The sequence below is a fragment of the Centruroides sculpturatus genome, unplaced genomic scaffold (genome assembly GCF_000671375.1).
Source record: "Centruroides sculpturatus isolate CEXI.00-Female unplaced genomic scaffold, Cexi_2.0 scaffold1286, whole genome shotgun sequence".
NCBI lineage: Eukaryota > Metazoa > Arthropoda > Arachnida > Scorpiones > Buthidae > Centruroides > Centruroides sculpturatus.
Genome location: NW_019385544.1, coordinates 218,984 through 237,695, shown reverse-complemented (window position 1 = coordinate 237,695; position 18,712 = coordinate 218,984). Strand labels below are relative to the sequence as shown.

The following is an 18,712-nucleotide window of genomic DNA, read 5'->3' as shown; positions in this document are numbered from 1 at the left end:
ACTCATTATTAGCATTTACAATTTTTTGTAAAACAGTTACGTAATAAACTATAGATTTTTATTTTGAAACTATCTGATGTGGAATTTCACCAGGAAAATATGACAAATAATGTATTATTAATATAATCTTGCGAAATTTAACATATTTATTTTATTTTTATATATTTTTAATCGACGGAACCAAAAATTTATTACTCTGAGTCGTAAAATAAAGGTTTATGGCTTAATCTAAGATGGCGACTTTCGTCTAATTAATTCAAATTTTTGATAAGTTTAAGGTGTTTAAGACCTAATTATTGGTTAGGTTAACGTCCAGTAGCGTAACCAGAAGGGGCCCTGGGGCCCTGTTACGCTACTGTACTTAATTATTATAGATAAGGGGCCTGGTGGACCTTATCTATAATAATTAAGCACAGACACGGCAAATACACTTATACACGTGTCATATATGCTAACTAAGACTATCCATCCACAACGCCAGTAATTACAAGTACAGGGATAAATGTAGGTTTGCACGTTCTAATTCGAGATCCCCCTTCTAATATCGCTTGTGGTTATCGCATGCGACTCGTGTACGTCGCGATCGTTAGTAAATCGCGTTGCGTAACTCATTTTCACGTGTTCGAGTCTTTCAGGTGTTCTGTTGTAAACTAAAATTATCACATTAAATACGTTTAAAAATCTCTGCTTATTTTAAATATTTTCAAGCCATTTAGCAGCGTAAATTCCTTAAAATTTTATCTAAATTTCTTAATATTTATTTTACAAAAATCCATCAACGACTTGCGTAACTTTCCCGGTAAGAATTAAAATTGTGTGTGGTGCCATCTTTCATGAGATTTTATTACAATATTTTTATTTTATTGATTATTATAAATTGGGAGGGAAAAAGCTTAATTTGGAGGTAGAAACGCTAATAACCAGTAAAATCTTCATTAACTGTAAGTCCGACTCCACTCGAGATACGACACACGATCCCCCTCTATCTTTCCATCTGATCGACCTTTACCCACCAAAATTTAACAGCATCAAGACCCCTAATACACAAACCTCTCCACCAAATTTCAGAAATTTTAGGCAAAAGGCACGGGAGTTATTAAGCTTCAAAGTGGATGAACCCCTATACACATAACTTAACATCCAGTTGCGCGTTACATCTTCACGGGACCCGGGCAAATTTAAATTGTACGTGGCAACCATTGTACTGTACATGGGGCTCCCTAGCCCCACGTTTAACGTTGGCTTCTGACATTTCTCTTTAGGGGAATTTTTGGGGAGAAATAATATGTTATGAACGATTGGTTTGGAGTCCTCCATTGATGTGTGCCCCAGGCAATCGGCCTTTTTGGTCATAGGATAACGCGCCACTGTTAACAACCATACGTATTTTCCTCTGTTACGTGTAAAAACGTAGAAAGTAATAAATAATATATATTTTTTCACATTTCGAGTATATTTGTGGTTTCAGTTCTGCGTATTTTCGGGATGCAGAACTGAAATCTAATGCCTTTTTGTCGATGACAAATTTGGATTTATTATTTAAATTATATTATTATAAAAGTATTCGTTAATAAATATTTATAATACTTTAAATACAACATTTAATTTTAAATATTTATTATCTACAGTTCAAAATGTTATATTTATGTTGTATAATTTGATAGATGATAAAAGTAATTGCTTCACTACCCCCAGACACTACGTAATGCCTCTTTACATTTACACGCTGTATTCTTCTAGCACCATCTGGTTAATATATTTAACACTAGAATATTTTAAAGAATGAATATTCTAATCGATTTATATTTATTTTTATTTTTAATTTTAACGAAATAATCACATTTTTACAGTCTCTTCCCACGTTAAATATCAAAAAAGTGGCTTTTAGTCGCACGAAAACGCTCGTAAATTGTGTAAAATACACGTAAACACAAAAGGACTATAAAATATAAAGCCTAAATAAAGTGGCGCGTTATAGCTTCATGGGGCCCAGGAAAATTTGAATTAGGGGTCCCCGCGTACAGTGTTGACTTCAAGCAGTTCTCTTCGAAGGATTTGGTGCCCCAAGCAATTTCCCTCTTTGCTCATAGGTTAACGCGTCACCTGACTAAATACCATTGTTTATTCATGTGTATTTGAATTTATAAATATAAAAATTTAAACTAAATACACGAAATATAGTATTGTAATTACGATATTGCTCACACGTGATAACTTATTTTAACTGTTTAGAAATATCTTAATCAAGTATGATTGTGGCCTCAAGGCCGTTTTGGCACGTGCTCCAGACACAGAGAACTACCAGTGTTTATGTAGAAAAACTTGATGCACATCTATTTTAATTTATTTTATTGATTTTATTCACTTCTTTTTATGACTTTCGTTGAAGGGTGATGCCCACTTTGGTATCATTGACTTGGGCCCATCTCGCCTTCTTTCAGCCTTTACCGTATTCTGCGTAAGATAAATTACTTCATATCTCCTTGATAATCTTTACAAGTGCTAAGTAAAGTTATAAACAGATATTTTTAACTTTTTATCTGTATTTTTATCGCTTTTACTTCCCGGTTCTGTTACATAATACAGAGGAAAAGTATGGCGATCGATCAAAAAATGATCCCCTCCAAGATTTTTACACTCGGAAGTCCTTGAAACGTCGAGAAATGCAAAAGATTGGGGTTCTGTATATATGAATGTTAGTGTATGTGTGTATAGTATGTGTGGGGGGCACAATTTTGTTTACCCTTTTTGAAGCTTGATAACTCCTGTGCTTTTTGTCAAAAGTTTCCGAAATTTCGCAGGGAGGCTTGTGTAATGAGGAGATTCATGCCATTAAATTTTGGTGGTTAAAGGTCGAAGGGATAGGGAGATAAACAGGGCCGTGTCATATCTCGAGTAGAGTCTGATTTAATGACTCATTATTAGCATTTACAATTTTTTGTAAAACCCATCTCTACCCTCTCAAAATTAATTTTCTTTGCCATTTTATAATAATTAAAAATATTAAATTTTTAAAATAAAATATTGTAACAGATGGCGCTGTCGAACGTCGCCGGAAAAGTTAAGCAACTCGTTGTTGGATTTTCATAGAGGATAGTGCGAGTAGCATAACTAGAACCAATACTGAAAAGGGCCCAAGTTAGAACGTGCGAGCGTGCATTCGCCTCGTACCATTGTGCATGTGTGCCACTAGCCCTGACAATAGTCTTGCAAATCTTTTCCCTATACTTATTTGATGGGGCCCAGTGACGCCCACATATTGGGGCACGTGCTCCCTCTTTTCGTCTATATTGCCCTTCTCCTTATCTCTAAAGGAGTCCCAAATTCAACAACAAACAACAGAAAATTCATGACTTCTAGCCTATTCAGTAAATATAAAACGATAATTGTCCGTTGTTCCACCCAGCTTTATTGCACGTTGACCAAAACTTTGATCTTGAAAACAGGGAATGTTCCTTTCTTTCAAGGCCAAGTTAGACTCAATTGCAACCAGTGCCATATTGCAAGAGTGCTGATCCGACGTTGAATCCTACTTTGAAGCTTCTTGCATAATGTATGGTGCCTTTCTTATAGTCTGCGGGCGTTACCGAGTAGCTAGGACTGTTACCCTGTTTACGCTATCGAGTAGGGCCCAGTTCCGTAACAGAGCCGAGCTTGGCCTCGTTTATCTCTCTCGCCTTACTACACACAAAACAATTCGTATCTTCTGATAAACTCCGAATGGTTTTAAATCAATGGTCTTTTAAATTAATTTTTCATCGTTATGTTGGAATCAACGATTGCAATGTTTTGTAGATGTTCTGTTGTGTGTGTAATCTTTGTGCACTCTCTGTTCCTTTGTTACACAACCGGTTACGTTAATCCAACTGCCTTTTTACTAATCTCTCCGACAAACATCTAGTCTAACACGTTATACAAGAAATTGAAGGTTACGAAACATATTCTTGAACATTTTTCGTTAAATAATTGCTCAAGTGCGTGTTTAAAGAAATTTGTCAGGTCATTTTTCAGGGTTATAAATCTTCCTTTATGTGTAATAATATTGACAGGAAAGAGTTTCCTTACATTAATACCACTAAAAATTAGTTAAAGTCACCAGAATACTGTGGTAATCCAGCTTACAGTAGTGGATCCAAATATGGAGGTTCCTCAATATTATGGTTACGTGATCTTCATTGTTTTGGCTTCGTTTCTAGTAAATCTTTGGCTTGCTGAAAGAGTTTCAATTGCTCGATTTAGATATAACATTCAGGTAGACTCGTTAATTCTTATGAATTATTTATATGTATTATTTTACATAATGTAATTGGTAGAATGCTCATATTTCATATTTTTATTGTGATTTTTCTATGATACAATCTATAAATTAAATACATTAGAGAGCAAACAGGTTTCTTGAATTAAAATTCCTAAATACAGCAATCAACAAATATCCTAATATAGGCCTATAAGTGTATGGACGACATTTGAGGGCATATAGAATGGAGTATTTAAGGTGTTGAAAAGTGTTAAAGATGTATAAAATAAGGTGTTCGGAGATAGGAATGAAGTATTTAGGGACATGAAAGTATACTCATGTTCATAAAATAAGCATAATTGCCCAATTCATAGATAGGAGCTCAAGTACAGTTCACAGTATGGTTCTCATCGGATTAGAATCTGGAGAAAGTGAGAGGGATCCAAATCCGAGAACATCGTGTAAAGAGAATTTGGAATAGCATGGTATAGGGGCGTCATTATGGTCTCACCGAGCTTCGTGCTTTTATAAGGTGTGCTATTACTGAAAGAAGGTAAAAAGGAGGCTTTTGAAACCCCGCATGAGTGTTGAGGATGCGGATCTCATTTTCATTCTTATCTAATCTCATACTCTTCGTTTTCTTTGACGATTGCAGCCATATTTACATAGGGCTGCATTTAGTGGCGGATTATCACACGGGCTCAAAAAGCGCGCGCTTGGAGCTTCCGATTGACAAGGCCTTCGAAAGTTAGCAGCTTCAAAAAGACATACAGTATATTCTGTGAACCTAAGGCAAAGATACTGTACTATCTTCATCTAGACATTTAGAGATTTATTTTTAAGGAAACGATTGACTGATCAGTATTTTTTTTTTTATTAAGTAATAAAGTTATTTGATGTCATTACTTAGTAGGGGCCTCAAAGCTAGGTTGCACTAGAGACCCTCCGAGAGCTTGATCAGCCGCAGGCTTCATTGAGGTTGCTGACTACGCGAGGAATTAGGATCGAATATGGACGAGTCGACAAAACCCCAAGAATATTTCGGGTGTGGTCCGTCCGAATATATCGGGTCGCACTCTCGCACCTCCCGGCCGCCCCAATAACAGATTGGCTAAAAAAAAGCCCTCTTTATGCCCATAACGCGGAAAGATCTCTCTCCTCTTGGTAGCTCGTCTGTGTGTTGCATTGCATTATACCATCACGAGTGTACTCAACAATGACTTTTTTGACAGTAAATATATTCTTCGCATGAAACATCAGCAAGATCTAATCCGAATCTCAGAGCACGCATAGGAGGCTTTAATGTGACGAGTCTCCACCAATAACACTCCGAGGAGCTTTAAGAGTGAACTTTGCTCTTGAAGATTCTTTACTTTTTAATTACTTCGCTGCATAAAGCATACAACAGTGGCGCATTAGGACTTCATGAGGCTCAGGCCCATGAAGTCCTAATTAGAGGGCCCACTTAGTGTTGAATTCAGACATTTTTCTTCGGGGAATTTTTCGTTAAATATATAATATTTCCTTATAAAAGATTGGTTTGGGCTACAGACAATTGTCTTTTTTGCCCATAGGATAACATTAAAGAATATAGGGGGAAAAAATTAACATTTCATTCTTATTTATTTTACAGTATCCTATGATGTACAGCGAAACAAATAATATATTTAACTGTATGCAGCGATCTCACTTAAATTTGTAAGTTATATTTTATTATAATTTCCATAATAACGCAACGTATGGTGATTGAAGTATATTTGCAGTGTGGAAAATTATCCTTCCTTCCTATCCCTACTCCTATTAGCCGGATTATCGGATCCCGTAAGTAATTTATAATATAAATATAATTTATGATCATAAAGGTATTTAAAAATGTGAATTTATATAAACTTATATAATTAGATTGCAAGTGCAAAGTATGGAGCAATATGGCTTTTAGGAAGAGTGGTTTATGCAATTGGTTATTCAACTGGAAGTAAGTTTTAGTAAAAAAAAAGAAGGCATTTTTAGAAGTATAATATGGAACGTTTGGCTAATTATAATATGAATATTATTATTAAATGTTTTCAGAACCGTGGAAGAGACTTTTTGGCTCCTTTCAATATTTAGGACTGGCAGGTTTGATATATCACACTTACCTAATTGGAAACGAACTTCTGTAAAGGAGAAATTTCTAATCGCTCGTACTTAATTTTTTCGATTTTTTCACGTTTAAACTTTAATACGATTATCAAAATATTGTATGTATATTGTGAATTAATTAAGCTGACCCCATTTTCTTATCTTCCAATCAAGTTTTAAGTAGGTTAAGTTTGTTATATATCGATTCCTCACAGTTTTATATCATGGTTATAACAAGGTAAAACTTGTATATCACTAGTATCTAACGTGGCTTACTCGTTAAATTCAACATTTAATCGGGATAAAACTGGATATTAACCTAATAAATTTGAAGGTAATTAAAGAAAATGTTCAAGAGCTCAGAAATATCTTGTTTTTTTTAATAATAAATTAAATAAATATTTTAAAAAATTTATTAAAAATAAACATTGATAAAATAGAAAGAATTAAGTGCAAGAAAATTAAGGACTAGGTGGAAGTATAGATATTTAAAGGAAAAATGATAGAAGAAATCGTAGGAATCAAGTGTAAAAATTAAGAACTAAATGGAAGGAATTAATGGAAAATATCAAGAAAATTGAAGGTATTGGATTCATAAACTAAGGAGTAAATGGAAAGAATTAAAGGAATCGAGTAATTAAACGAAGAACAAATTGAAGAAATTACATTGAAAAATTACAGAATAAATCAAAGAACAAGTGGAAGAAATTAAATAAGAAAAATTAGTTAAATCTATAATATAGAAAATAAAATTAATTTAGAACGAATATATAATCGAGGACATTGAAAATTCCCTTCTGTTTTTTTCTTTACTTTATCAATTCTTATCGGAAGTTGTATATTAAAATATTAAAAAACAAAATCCAAAAAAATTACGAAATTTCCAATTTTTCCCGATAATTACCATTTTCAGCTTCCTGTTATCATAAATTTCGAATAAATTATTTTAAAAATTAACTTTTCCTTTAAATCTTATAAACAAAATGGAAGTTTCCTCCTTAGTTTGACACTTGATATTTTTTTGCTTGTAAAAGTCTGAGTTTTATATTTAAAAAAAACCGTTTTTGTTTAAAAAAAATGTAACTTTTTACATTAATTTATGCAATAAACTAATAAAATATCAATAAAAAAGCTATTATTTTATTCAAATTTTATTACTAAAATATGAGATTTTTTTAAACCTTCAGCTTATTTATTAATAAAACTTNTTTGTGATTTTCTTTTTGAAACCGTGTCCTGTTTTATATTTGTGGCGTAATAAACACTAGTAATGTGTTTTATTCTAAAGACACATGGCAAATTTTCCATCAAACTCCTTTATTAGTTGAATTAGTCAACTAATAAAGGAGTTTGATGGAAAATTTGCCATGTGTCTTTAGAATAAAACACATTACTAGTGTTTATTACGCCACAAATATAAAACAGGACACGGTTTCAAAAAGAAAATAACAGCAATTGTAAATTTTAAACATTAATTACACATGATAGCTTTAACAAAGTTAGTTTATAAACTTGACCTTTATCATTTTCAATTTTTCATTGTTACAACATTAAAAAATTGAAAATGATAAAAGTCATTTATTTATTTTTCTGAAGATAAGTACGAAAGTGTAGAATGCATTGAGTAAATTAAAAATCTTTAGTGTTTGTTTTACCAGTAAAATCAGTTTTAAAGCTTACTTTATGTTTGTAGTAAGTTATTAAACAGCTATGGATTATGTTCTCTCTTACCATTCCTCCCATCATCTAAATGTATGATGATTGGCATATGCAAAGAGATGCTTACAATGCTTAGTAAGCATCCCTTTTGCATATGCCAAGCAATCAGTTTTGTTAAAATAAAATAAATATAGTAATACACGTCAATTAGATAACTGATGTAATTTTAAGATAATTGAGTAGTATTATTCATAAATGATAGAGTACACACCTTGGTATTCCCAAATTGGCCTCAAACAGCATCCATATTTTCAAAATCCTGAATAAGCCACTTGTAAATGAGATTTTTGTCTACTTTATCTTGACTTTTTCTTGATATTTGCTCTGGAAACAACATTCTTCTGTAATTTTCTCCACCATTTTATTCTCTTATTTTAATTTCACAGATTTGATAGTAATTTCTATTCTAGTTGAAAGTGTTAATCTTGCTTAACTTTTGCCAAGGTTGTAGAGTGTCAGTCTACACTGGGAACAGGATTAAATCTGAATGCTCACAGTATGAAAACTGAAAAAAATCTAATAAGTATACCTTTTATATACAATTACAACTATTAATAAATATATTTTTATTAATAGCTGTAATTCTACATTAACTTGGTAACTTTTCCTCAATTGAAATACAATAAATATTATGTTTAATATTATTTTATATACAGTTTATCTTTGTAATAATAGTTGTTCATAAATCAAGAATAGAATATTATAAAATGTATATTGATTTACAGTATATGCATATATATTTTATTAAAGTAATGTTTTCAAAGCATAATGTTTTATTAGTCATGACTTTGAATCTACAGCAATATTAGTCAGGTGATAGGAGACAGCATTTGACATATCCAAGTCAAATCAAGATTTTATTCTGGAGATGAATCCAAATCTAGATAGGATTAGCTTGATGAGATAAAGCAATGCAATATGTGCATGATCTGCCAAGGGGAATGCCTCCTGTAAGAACTTTCATGAAGCAAACCTGGAACATACCACATAGCAATTCTGTTGGTAAGGCACAAACCTACGACCAACTAGTGATTTCATCTACTCAGCCAAATCCCCTAGATTAGAAGGTGTTGGCTTTACTACTATTCTATCCAGCAATTAGCTGTTTTCACAATAGATAGTGCATCAGTGGTCAAATAGATAAAACCACTAAACACTGGTAATTGGTTGCAGATTTGAACCTTATCAATGGACTGGTCACATGGAGCTCTAAACACGGCTGGATGGTTGAGCAGTTAGAGTGGCGGTACACCACTCTGGAGAACCCAGCATTGAATTTTGATGGGTTGAAAAACTCCAGGAATTTTTTACAGGTGGTTTATCCAGATACATCCAAATATGTTGAGCCCCTTTCCCACCACTAGTCACTCCATTCTGGGCCTGGCCAAAGCCATAATAGGTTTGCTAAAAAGCCCTCTTAGCATCCATACGGTGGTAAGGGTTTAAAAAAACAGATAAGACTTGACTTTCAATAAATTGACACAGTAATAATTTGACTTAAAATTGTGGCAATGTATATACAGTAGAGCATCAATTATCCGAAACAATTCTGGATTGGGATTGTTTGGATAACTGATCATTTATGAAAAAATATATTAAACACAAAACTGTACTGTATATATTTTGTATCATACAGCTTACAAATACATATCTAATATATACATATATATAAAGTAGTACATTAAAGTAAGCCTACAGTTTAGGTTGGCAGGGAGAGAAAGAGTGCTGCAATGCCACAGCACTAGTGGAAATTTGAATTTGCTGACTGGAATGCTTTCAGTTAACCAATGTTTCAGTTGATTGGTATTCGGATAAGCGATACTCTACTGTACTTACATTTTTACCTAAAGAATATTAAAAATATTTAAGTAAAATGTTCTAACAGTATCATTTTTACTTTTCAGTTTAACAAACGGACAGAAAAAAATTGAAAATGGTGAAAATAGAAGTTCCTCGAGAATATGGCTACATTATTCTCATAGTTATACTCTCTTATTGCGTCAACATGTGGTTATCGTTTAGAGTCGGTAAGGCTCGCAAAAAGTATGGCATTTTTGTAAGTATTTGTTCAAAAGTTAAGCTATTTATAACTTTTAAAATGTATAAACAGTACTTAATGTAAATAAATCTAATTTACTTTTTATTATGTAATATATTTTATAGTATCCCAAAATGTATGGTGATTCTGTGGTATTTAACTGCATACAAAGATCACACCAAAATTAGTAAGTACTGATGCATAGCATGTTTTTATGATAAATAACTTTGTGTTATTTCAGACTACAGTGGTTAGTTTATCCTTGTTAAGAATAAATTAGCCACTGTAGTTAATCTGCTGAATCAATCAATGCCCTTTAACTAGTGTTGCCACCTTTTCAAAATCGCTGACCCGGATGGCAGGTGAGGTTTGTTTGAACAGAAGTTCCTGATGCATGCGCAATGTCATTATGCAATGCGAAGAATAACGTGCAATGCATGGCAGTTCTAAATCAGTTACAGTTAGGGACTAAGGAGACATGGGTGGGAGTAATGTAAGTAACTAAATTAAGAAAAAACAACCACAGATGACTTAGCTCTATTGGATATTGGAGACGTGTATGAATACGAATCGTACAAGCNTTATTAAATATTGCTGGATTAATAAGGTGTGTTTTTAGGAATACAAGTAAAAAAGTTAATTGAAAAAAGGATGATCCAAAAAGATAATTGAAAAAACCACATGTAATAAACTGAAATTGTATATGTTACATGAAGATGCTTTCTCCCAACATTCCACTTTGGACATGTGTTCCATAGGTTTGCTACTCCTGCCTTAACTGTACTAATTTATGATAAATTATGGAGGTTTGGATCAGAAGTTTGGTCCTATTTAAATTCTCATAGCAGAAAACTGAAAATTTACAACAGCCATCTAACTGCCAAGAATTTTTTATAAATAAACATTATTCATACTAAAACTTTATCTTAACCATTTATTACCTTAATGTATTTTATAAAATTGTTAAAATAATAATTAAGATATATATTATTCAGCAAATGATATTTTTGACGTCTTGTAATGAAGTCATGCAGGGCTCCCCTGCAGACTTTTTGGAAGGTCCTCCATGCATTTGTTGCATATCCAAGAGCCAATCTCAAGATGATCTTTAACATATTCAGATATATAAATGCAATCTGAAATAATTTTTAGTGGAGTCCATTTATATATATTACTAAATATAATTTTGTTTTACTTTTACTGCTTATTAGCTGATGTACCCAGCCATGTTTATAATTTTTATTATTTCTATCCACAAAAAAACCAACAGGGTTCAAAACTGTGACATTTAGTTTGGGAGAATAATAAAGCATTTTCTTTCTATTTCTTGCTCTGTTTTTGTTTTATATGAATAATATTTAACAGAGAAAGAAGGTTTGGTATTGATGTTTATGAGAATTTTGATCTGCACAAGTTTAGATGTAAAATTCATTTTTGTATATTTTCATTATTAATATCAATTTAGTACAATCAGAATCAGAAGATATAAATGTATTTACTGCTATAGGACTAATAGAAGTCCTACAACAGTATTTATTTCTACAATAGTTTACATCTTCTAAATGATGGGTTATTATAAAGTATTCTCAATTTTTCTAAATTTTCTGTAATTTCTTCTATTCTGTTTTGTTTGCATTCATATGACTGATACACTGTCAAAATCATGTTTTTCAGCAATCATCGATTTTAAAAATCTGTACTTTTTTAATTTTATTGTCCTTTTCTTTTCACAATTTTCTCTTCTGAAAACCACTTAAGTGCTTAGAACTCTTTTTAAATCCTGTCATAAAATAAATAAACATATCAAGTTCTCTGACATCAAAAAGTAAAAATATTCTCAAATAATTATTATTAATACCATTTGTTCTTCTAGAATGCAGAAAACTGTTTTTAACTTTTCAGTAACTCTCTCTTTGTTCCAGCAATAGTTCATTTCAGTTTATTCAATCAAAATAAATGATACAGTATTTCAAATTTGAATTCACAATTCTGAATGCATCCAATTGACAAGCACCTTGCTTTCATTACACTCTAAATGATAAATATCAGTCAAAACCCAGCAGGTTGTGTTTAATGTACTGGCAATACAGATGAGTTATCATTACACTACTCATACACCTTATATAATACAGCCAAATTTATTATAACACTTCAAACGTTTTCGGACATCTTTAATGCCCTTTTTCAAGAACGAACCAACGAAAATCGAATCTTGGCGAATTCATAAAAACGATAAATGCGTTTTGGAACGCTATTTAAACAAACTCTTATTGCGCAGAATCGTGCTGTTTGTTTACCGTTAAAAATAAAGAATACTACCAATAACCACTAATATGATACATCAACCATACATATATGAACCTAACATAAATAAAGACAACAATGCTAAATATAACCATAAAATCACTAATAATAATGCACGTGTAGCCCGATTGCACCTTTCCTATGCATGCTTTTCCAAAATTCGTCTTGCTATTTCTATTATTTCGCTCCGTTATATTAAGCTCGATCTCCATGCTTCCAATATTTTACTTGCTTCTCTAAAGTTAATTGCTTGTCCTTCTTGACTATTTTTACAAATATGCCACGCCTCTGCGTATTTGAGATGCCTTTTGTCGTGAATTTTTTGTACTAACTTTGCCTTATCCCACTCTGCTTTAACTTCTGTAGGGTCTGCTAGGATGTATGTCGCTAGCGCTGTGACTNATTTTATTGGTAATTTAGATATTTAAATATTTTTTGTGTATAGATTTTTAAAATTAATCTGTTGAATAAGTATTCAATTTTTGTTATTTCTTTGATTCTAAGATGCATTTATTATCTTATGCATTTTTGTGTTAAAAACGCTGACAATTGCATTTTACATATGCAGTCATTGAGTAGATTGATTTTAATAAGTAGATAATTAAACATTTTAAATGTCTTAAACCAATATTATGATGCTTCAAAGAAGAATTATTACTGCCTATATGCAGAAGAGCATGGAAATGAAGCCATCAACCATTATGTCTTTTATGATTTTTTAACTTGTTACCCAACAAAGTTTAATATTGTGTCCCTTTATAATTTGATTTTAAAATCACAATGCCTCTTAGAATTGAAGATATATGAATGAATCAAATATATATGAATGGATCAAACAATTACCAAATAGGATTTTTTTTTCAATCAAAAACTAGTGTTCAATTTATTTCAGTTATTCAATCAATCATCTACATACAACCTTGTACAGCAGCAAAAAAGTTTATTAAATTGAAAAAAAAACTAACATTTTAGATCATATTTAATGACCTTCATCGGGTAATGTTTTGAAATTTGAATATTTTAAAATATTAATAGAAATAGAGCAAAAGTATGTAAACTGAAATCTGCTACATTGCTGTGACATGTGCAAAAGCTAAAAGACAAAAATAACAAAAAATTAGTAACCAAAATACTTGTTACATTGTTGTTTAGACCTCAAACCAGGATTTCCAAGCACTTGATATCATGTTTAGGTCTTTGTAGCTGGCAGAGTTTTTTTACACTTTTACTTATAGAATATAAATAAGTGTTTTATGTTGAAAATCAAAGAGAATTTTAATTAGAACTACAGTCGAGTCCACATAAGTCATCATAGGTAAAATTATATACCGTCATTTAAGAGTCAGTTTTTTGTGGTCCCTGCCAACTTACATAAGCATTAATGATAAAAAAAACTCTGGTTTACTTGATGCCATTTAACTCATCACTATCAGATAAATCTACATACTTTTTCTCATTTAGACATATAATAAGTTGACTCCCTCCTGAAAAAATGAGTTCACACCACACAGCCTAATGTCACAGCAGAATCCAATTTTGCATTTTCTCATTTTTCATTCACACATTATTTGCAGTAAGTGTTTCACATTTCTGTTAGAAATGAGTATCCAAAACCTAGTAACACTTACACTGAAAGAAAAATACGACTTTGTATCTGAATTTGAGTGTAATAAACTTTGCAAGCCAAATTTGCAAAATATGAAAACCTTCCAAAAACAACATTGGTGGGAATTCTGAAGAAAAAAGGAGAAATTAAACTTTTCCTTGGGTCTTCGTTGCGGCTATCTCAAACACCAGAAAAATTTGCCATCCAAAGATGTCAATGAATCTCTCGTATGTTGGCTAAAGCAAATTCGTTCATCAAATCTTCCTGTTTTGGGGCCAATACTGAAACAAAAAGCAATGGAAATCGCTGAGGTACTTGGAGTAGAAACCAACTACAGTGCCAGTGATGGATGATCAGAGAGATATATTGCATGTACTGTATTTTCCTAATTGTAGTTTTATGGGGGGTTTCCAACTTCATTTTAGTCATCATATCGGATAACTCGACACACTTCCACTTTCCCTTGGGGTGTCGACTTATGTGGACTCCACTGCACTTGATTACATTTAAAATAAAAAATAAATGGAACAAGTTCATTAATAATAAATTTTTTCTTTAAATCAGAATTTAACATATTAAAGTAAATTATTTATAGTGAACTAGATACCAACTACCTTTGATGTGATTTAAGCAGTTTAAAGATTGTGAAGAATTGTACAATACATACCACAGTATAATAGAGAGAGCAAACTCACTATGTAGTGGAAATCACTAAGCCATTTGTCAACTGTAGCACTCCAGAACTAGGTCATAATATTAAGTTAAATTTTAAGTAAATTAATTTGCCTTTAAATACATGGTGCTTGATTTACTCAAAACACAATGAGTTCTGAAATATCTTAAGGATCAGAGATCCTTAGGATATTTCAGATTCAACTGGATCTTATTTTTAAAAATGGAATGCCTTTTTAAGACATTCCATTTGAAAACATTTATAAATCATCTACTCCACTGCTGGAAAAGTACTTGACTTTTTTTAATTAATTGAAATAAATATGAATTCATTTTTTTAAATAAATGAATTATAGTAAAAAATAATTTATATTAATCAGAAAAAAATTAGAATAAATGAGTTTTAATTAACTGGAAAATTTTTAAAATATAAAAAAAGGAGAAATTTGTGTGTGCGCGCACACCTTATTGTAAAAAAAAAACCTAATGATAATTTTCATTAATGAATTCCAAATATGTTTCTATAAAAATTGAATGCCTTAAAAGAAGGCTAATTGTAAAGGAATATTTTTACATTGCATAAATTGTATTTATTTTATTTTTAATCATTAATTTACCATATTATAACCTAAATACAGTGATTTATTTAATTTATTGAATTATTTAGGTTGTTCTGAAGCTTTATAAAAACAAATTTTAGTATACAATAATAGTTATTGTAATTCTGAAAATAAACCCCATCATAAATATTAACTAATTATCATTTTAGTTCATTTATTACTTGCAAAATAAAATTATTCTTTATAAGAAATTAAGTTGTTATTGAAAAAACTTATTGGCTCAACATATTTATTCAATAAATTGTTCCATTTATTTTTCAATAATTGTAAATGTTATATCAAATTGGCTTGGTTATTTGTGCCATTCAAAAAGTAAATTGAATACTTGGTTTTTGATTTCAGTTGGTTTAATGTTAAAGTAATTTAATATCATGCATATTTTCTATTTTGTTTGTTTTCTTGTTTTCTTTTTCCATTTCCTCTATAGCCGACATCATGAAGGAAAAAGGTGCTCAAATGATAATTGCAATTGATGTGGGAAGTCAAGATGAAACTGATCTTACAAATTATGGTGATACATTGAGTGGTTGGTGGTTATTATGGAAGAGAGTGAACCGCTGGACGTCTCCAATCAAAGTTAGTATTTATTTAATGATTACTGTTTAAAATATTAAAATTTTTAACAGATTAGTAAGATGCAATTCCATTCATTATTCAAACCTTACCGTGAAATTGTGCAAATGAAGCTCTAGTTGGGAAGGTGTTGCTGAAGTAGCAGTCGAGATTTAACATAATTAAATCCCAAAACTTGCAATAAATCAAACAAATATATAACTATTGGGTTTGGATGTTTATATTTGAGTTATTTCAAGTTGCCAGTTACGCTGCTCAAAGGTCCAGATAGCATAACTGACAACGCAAATACACAGTAAGCAGGCATTAAGAGTTCAAGTCCTACTCTCAGCCAATTCTTCTCTTCCAAAATCTTCTAAATTAATAAAAAAGAGATTTAAGAGAATTTTTACTTAAGTATCCTTGAAAACAATTACCATATATGTATTATTACAGTTATAATAAGTTAAATTATATAGACATTGCTCAAATAATTTTAACATAGAAGAAAAAATAGTGATTGATTTGATAAGCACATCTTAAAGGTTGGTAAAGTATAGTGATAAGCATTTTTTTTAGATTATTTAGGAATAACTTTTACAAAAGAGGAACCCCACTGTCTAGGTATAAGACTTGATTTTAAATTTAGAGAAAAAAGTAGAGATAGCAAAGTGACAACTACAGGTTCAAAACAATATAAATTAAATTTTTAGAATATTGATTTTTCATGAAATGTTTTTGAAAATATAATGAGCAATTATTTATTGCGACACTGTCACAATGCTGGACTGCAATTTTTAATTTATTTAATTTAAAATATATGCTCTCCACCTCAAATTAGTAGTACCTTGCCCCTGTACATCATACTTTCCTGCTAGCAATAGTCATGCCTGTCATCTAACTACTTTCAGGGGAAAATTTTTTAAATTGATACAACTTGACTTTTGGTGCCAACCAGAAGTTTGTATATAATTAATTGGGGCTTCCTGCCCCTAAGCTTTTCATATCTGGTCTCAACTTTCATCTAACTCCATTCTCAAGATTAAGAAGGATGGACAGACAGACTGATGAGTGGGAATTCATAGGGATTCTAGCTTCTGATTAGGAAAAGGGGATAAGCTTTAAAAAAAGTACATAACTTTTCATTTATTTTTCAGAACATTTCCAAACAGTTTAAAAAAAAAACTAAAATCCTGAACAGTTTACAACTCTACTAGTTGAGTTTAAACTAGCTTCTAAAATATTGCTAAAAGAAAACTCTGACTTTGAAGGAAAAAAATAGTACAAGATGGAGGACAATTTGGAGAAAGTGAATCTATAATTATCTTATAGAAGATTTTCCAGTTCCTGTACAAAATCTATTGGAAAACCTAGGAATAAAATTTGAAATGTTTTTCTATCAGATGAAATGGAAGAAACAATAAAATTAATTTTAAGTAGTACTTGTTCTAAATTAAGATCTTTAAAATCATATGGAGGTAGCTTAAGGAAATAAGAATTTTCGTTTTTTCACTCTGATTTTATGCAGATGAGTTTTCAAATGCCTTAAATGAAGGCTGAATCAACATTTGGAATCTATGGAAATTGTAGTTTGGAAAAAAACAAATTGTGCAATTAAAAATATCATCAAATAAAAGATCAAATTTAGCTTAATAGAATATCAAATTGATCAATAAAAATCTAATTGAATTGTACAAATTGATAGCAGACCTTTTTCCAGGACATTTGATTTCAGTATGGAATGGTAAACAACTTATGATTTAGGATAAGACAAATATTCTGGTTTTATAAAGAAATGAAAATATAAAGCCAAATGATCAGTTTCATTTGCAGGTGAAACTTGAAGGAAAATTCCAGAGGCAAAGACCAGGTCTAAAGAGCTATTATAACCTGTGGGAAAAATATACTTGTTTTTAAAATTGTAAAAATAGAAAATTTCATTAAAAAACTCAATTTAACAGAATATAACATTGCACAATAGACAGTCACAATAAATGCTCAGATATATGTCCTCCATCAGTCTCAATGCAAGCAGTCACATAAGTCTATGCATCTTTTCAAATCGACTGCTCAGAGCAAGAAGGTTACAACTCAAAATTTTCGATGTTTTAGTTATTGTACTTATGGGAATGCTTGTATCGAGTTCTATCTTATGTATAAAGGTTATATCTCTAAATGGCTTATTATGGCTCTGGGACGTACCTATAACAGTTTTGCAATATGCTAATACACTCTGTTATTGAATTCAAGAGGGTTACATTTTGAGTTGTAACAGTCTCTTTGTAGACTGTATATCGTAATAATTACACTACTCACAAGCCTTATATAATACAGCCAAATTTATTATAACACTTCAAACGTTTTCGGACATCTTTAATGCCCTTTTTCAAGAACGAACCAACGAAAATCGAATATTGGCGAATTCATAAAAACGATAAATGCGTTTTGGAACGCTTTTTAAACAAACTCTTATTGCGCAGAATCGTGCCGTTTGTTTACCGTTAAAAATAAACGCGATAAAGAATACTACCAATAACCACTAATACGATACATCAAACCATACATATATGAACCTAACATAAATAAAGACAACAATGCTAAATATAACCATAAAATCACTAATAATAATGCACGTGTAGCCCGATTGCACCTTTCATATGCATGCTTTTCCAAAATTTGTCTTGCTATTTCTATTATTTCGCTCCGTTATATTAAGCTCGATCTCCATGCTTCCGATATTTTACTTGCTTCTCTAAAGTTAATTGCTTGTCCTTCTTGACTATTTTTACAAATATGCCACGCCTCTGCGTATTTGAGATGCCTTTTGTCGTGAATTTTTTGTA

At 31.2% G+C, this 18,712-nt stretch overlaps 2 protein-coding genes and 1 long non-coding RNA gene across 4 annotated transcripts in view; all 3 read left to right on the top strand.

Moving 5' to 3' along the window:
* Positions 1 to 3,800: 3,800 nt before the first annotated feature.
* On the top strand, positions 3,801 to 10,053 carry LOC111639980 (microsomal glutathione S-transferase 3-like). Its single transcript, XM_023385977.1, has 6 exons — positions 3,801 to 4,252; positions 5,871 to 5,935; positions 6,001 to 6,058; positions 6,140 to 6,212; positions 6,308 to 6,355; positions 9,982 to 10,053. The coding sequence occupies exons 1-6, from the start codon at positions 4,139 to 4,141 to the stop codon at positions 9,984 to 9,986; spliced, it is 363 nt and encodes a 120-aa protein (XP_023241745.1). The 5' UTR covers positions 3,801 to 4,138; the 3' UTR covers positions 9,987 to 10,053.
* LOC111639981 lies at positions 6,421 to 7,361 on the top strand. The gene is made up of 3 exons (XR_002759189.1): positions 6,421 to 6,538; positions 6,618 to 6,692; positions 6,799 to 7,361. It is a non-coding gene; the product is annotated as an uncharacterized LOC111639981 (long non-coding RNA).
* Positions 10,054 to 12,893: 2,840 nt separating the features above from the next.
* Positions 12,894 to 18,712, top strand: part of LOC111639979 (neuropathy target esterase sws-like) — a 27,735-nt gene continuing 21,916 nt past the window's right edge. Inside the window, exons 1-2 of one of the 2 annotated variants that reach the window (XM_023385975.1) lie at positions 12,894 to 13,415; positions 15,745 to 15,893. In XM_023385975.1, the coding sequence (XP_023241743.1) occupies positions 15,753 to 15,893 (141 nt within the window). In that variant the 5' untranslated portion in view covers positions 12,894 to 13,415; positions 15,745 to 15,752. Of the gene's footprint in view, positions 13,416 to 15,548; positions 15,894 to 18,712 lie in introns of those variants that run through there. The other variant, XM_023385974.1, reaches the window with a different exon arrangement.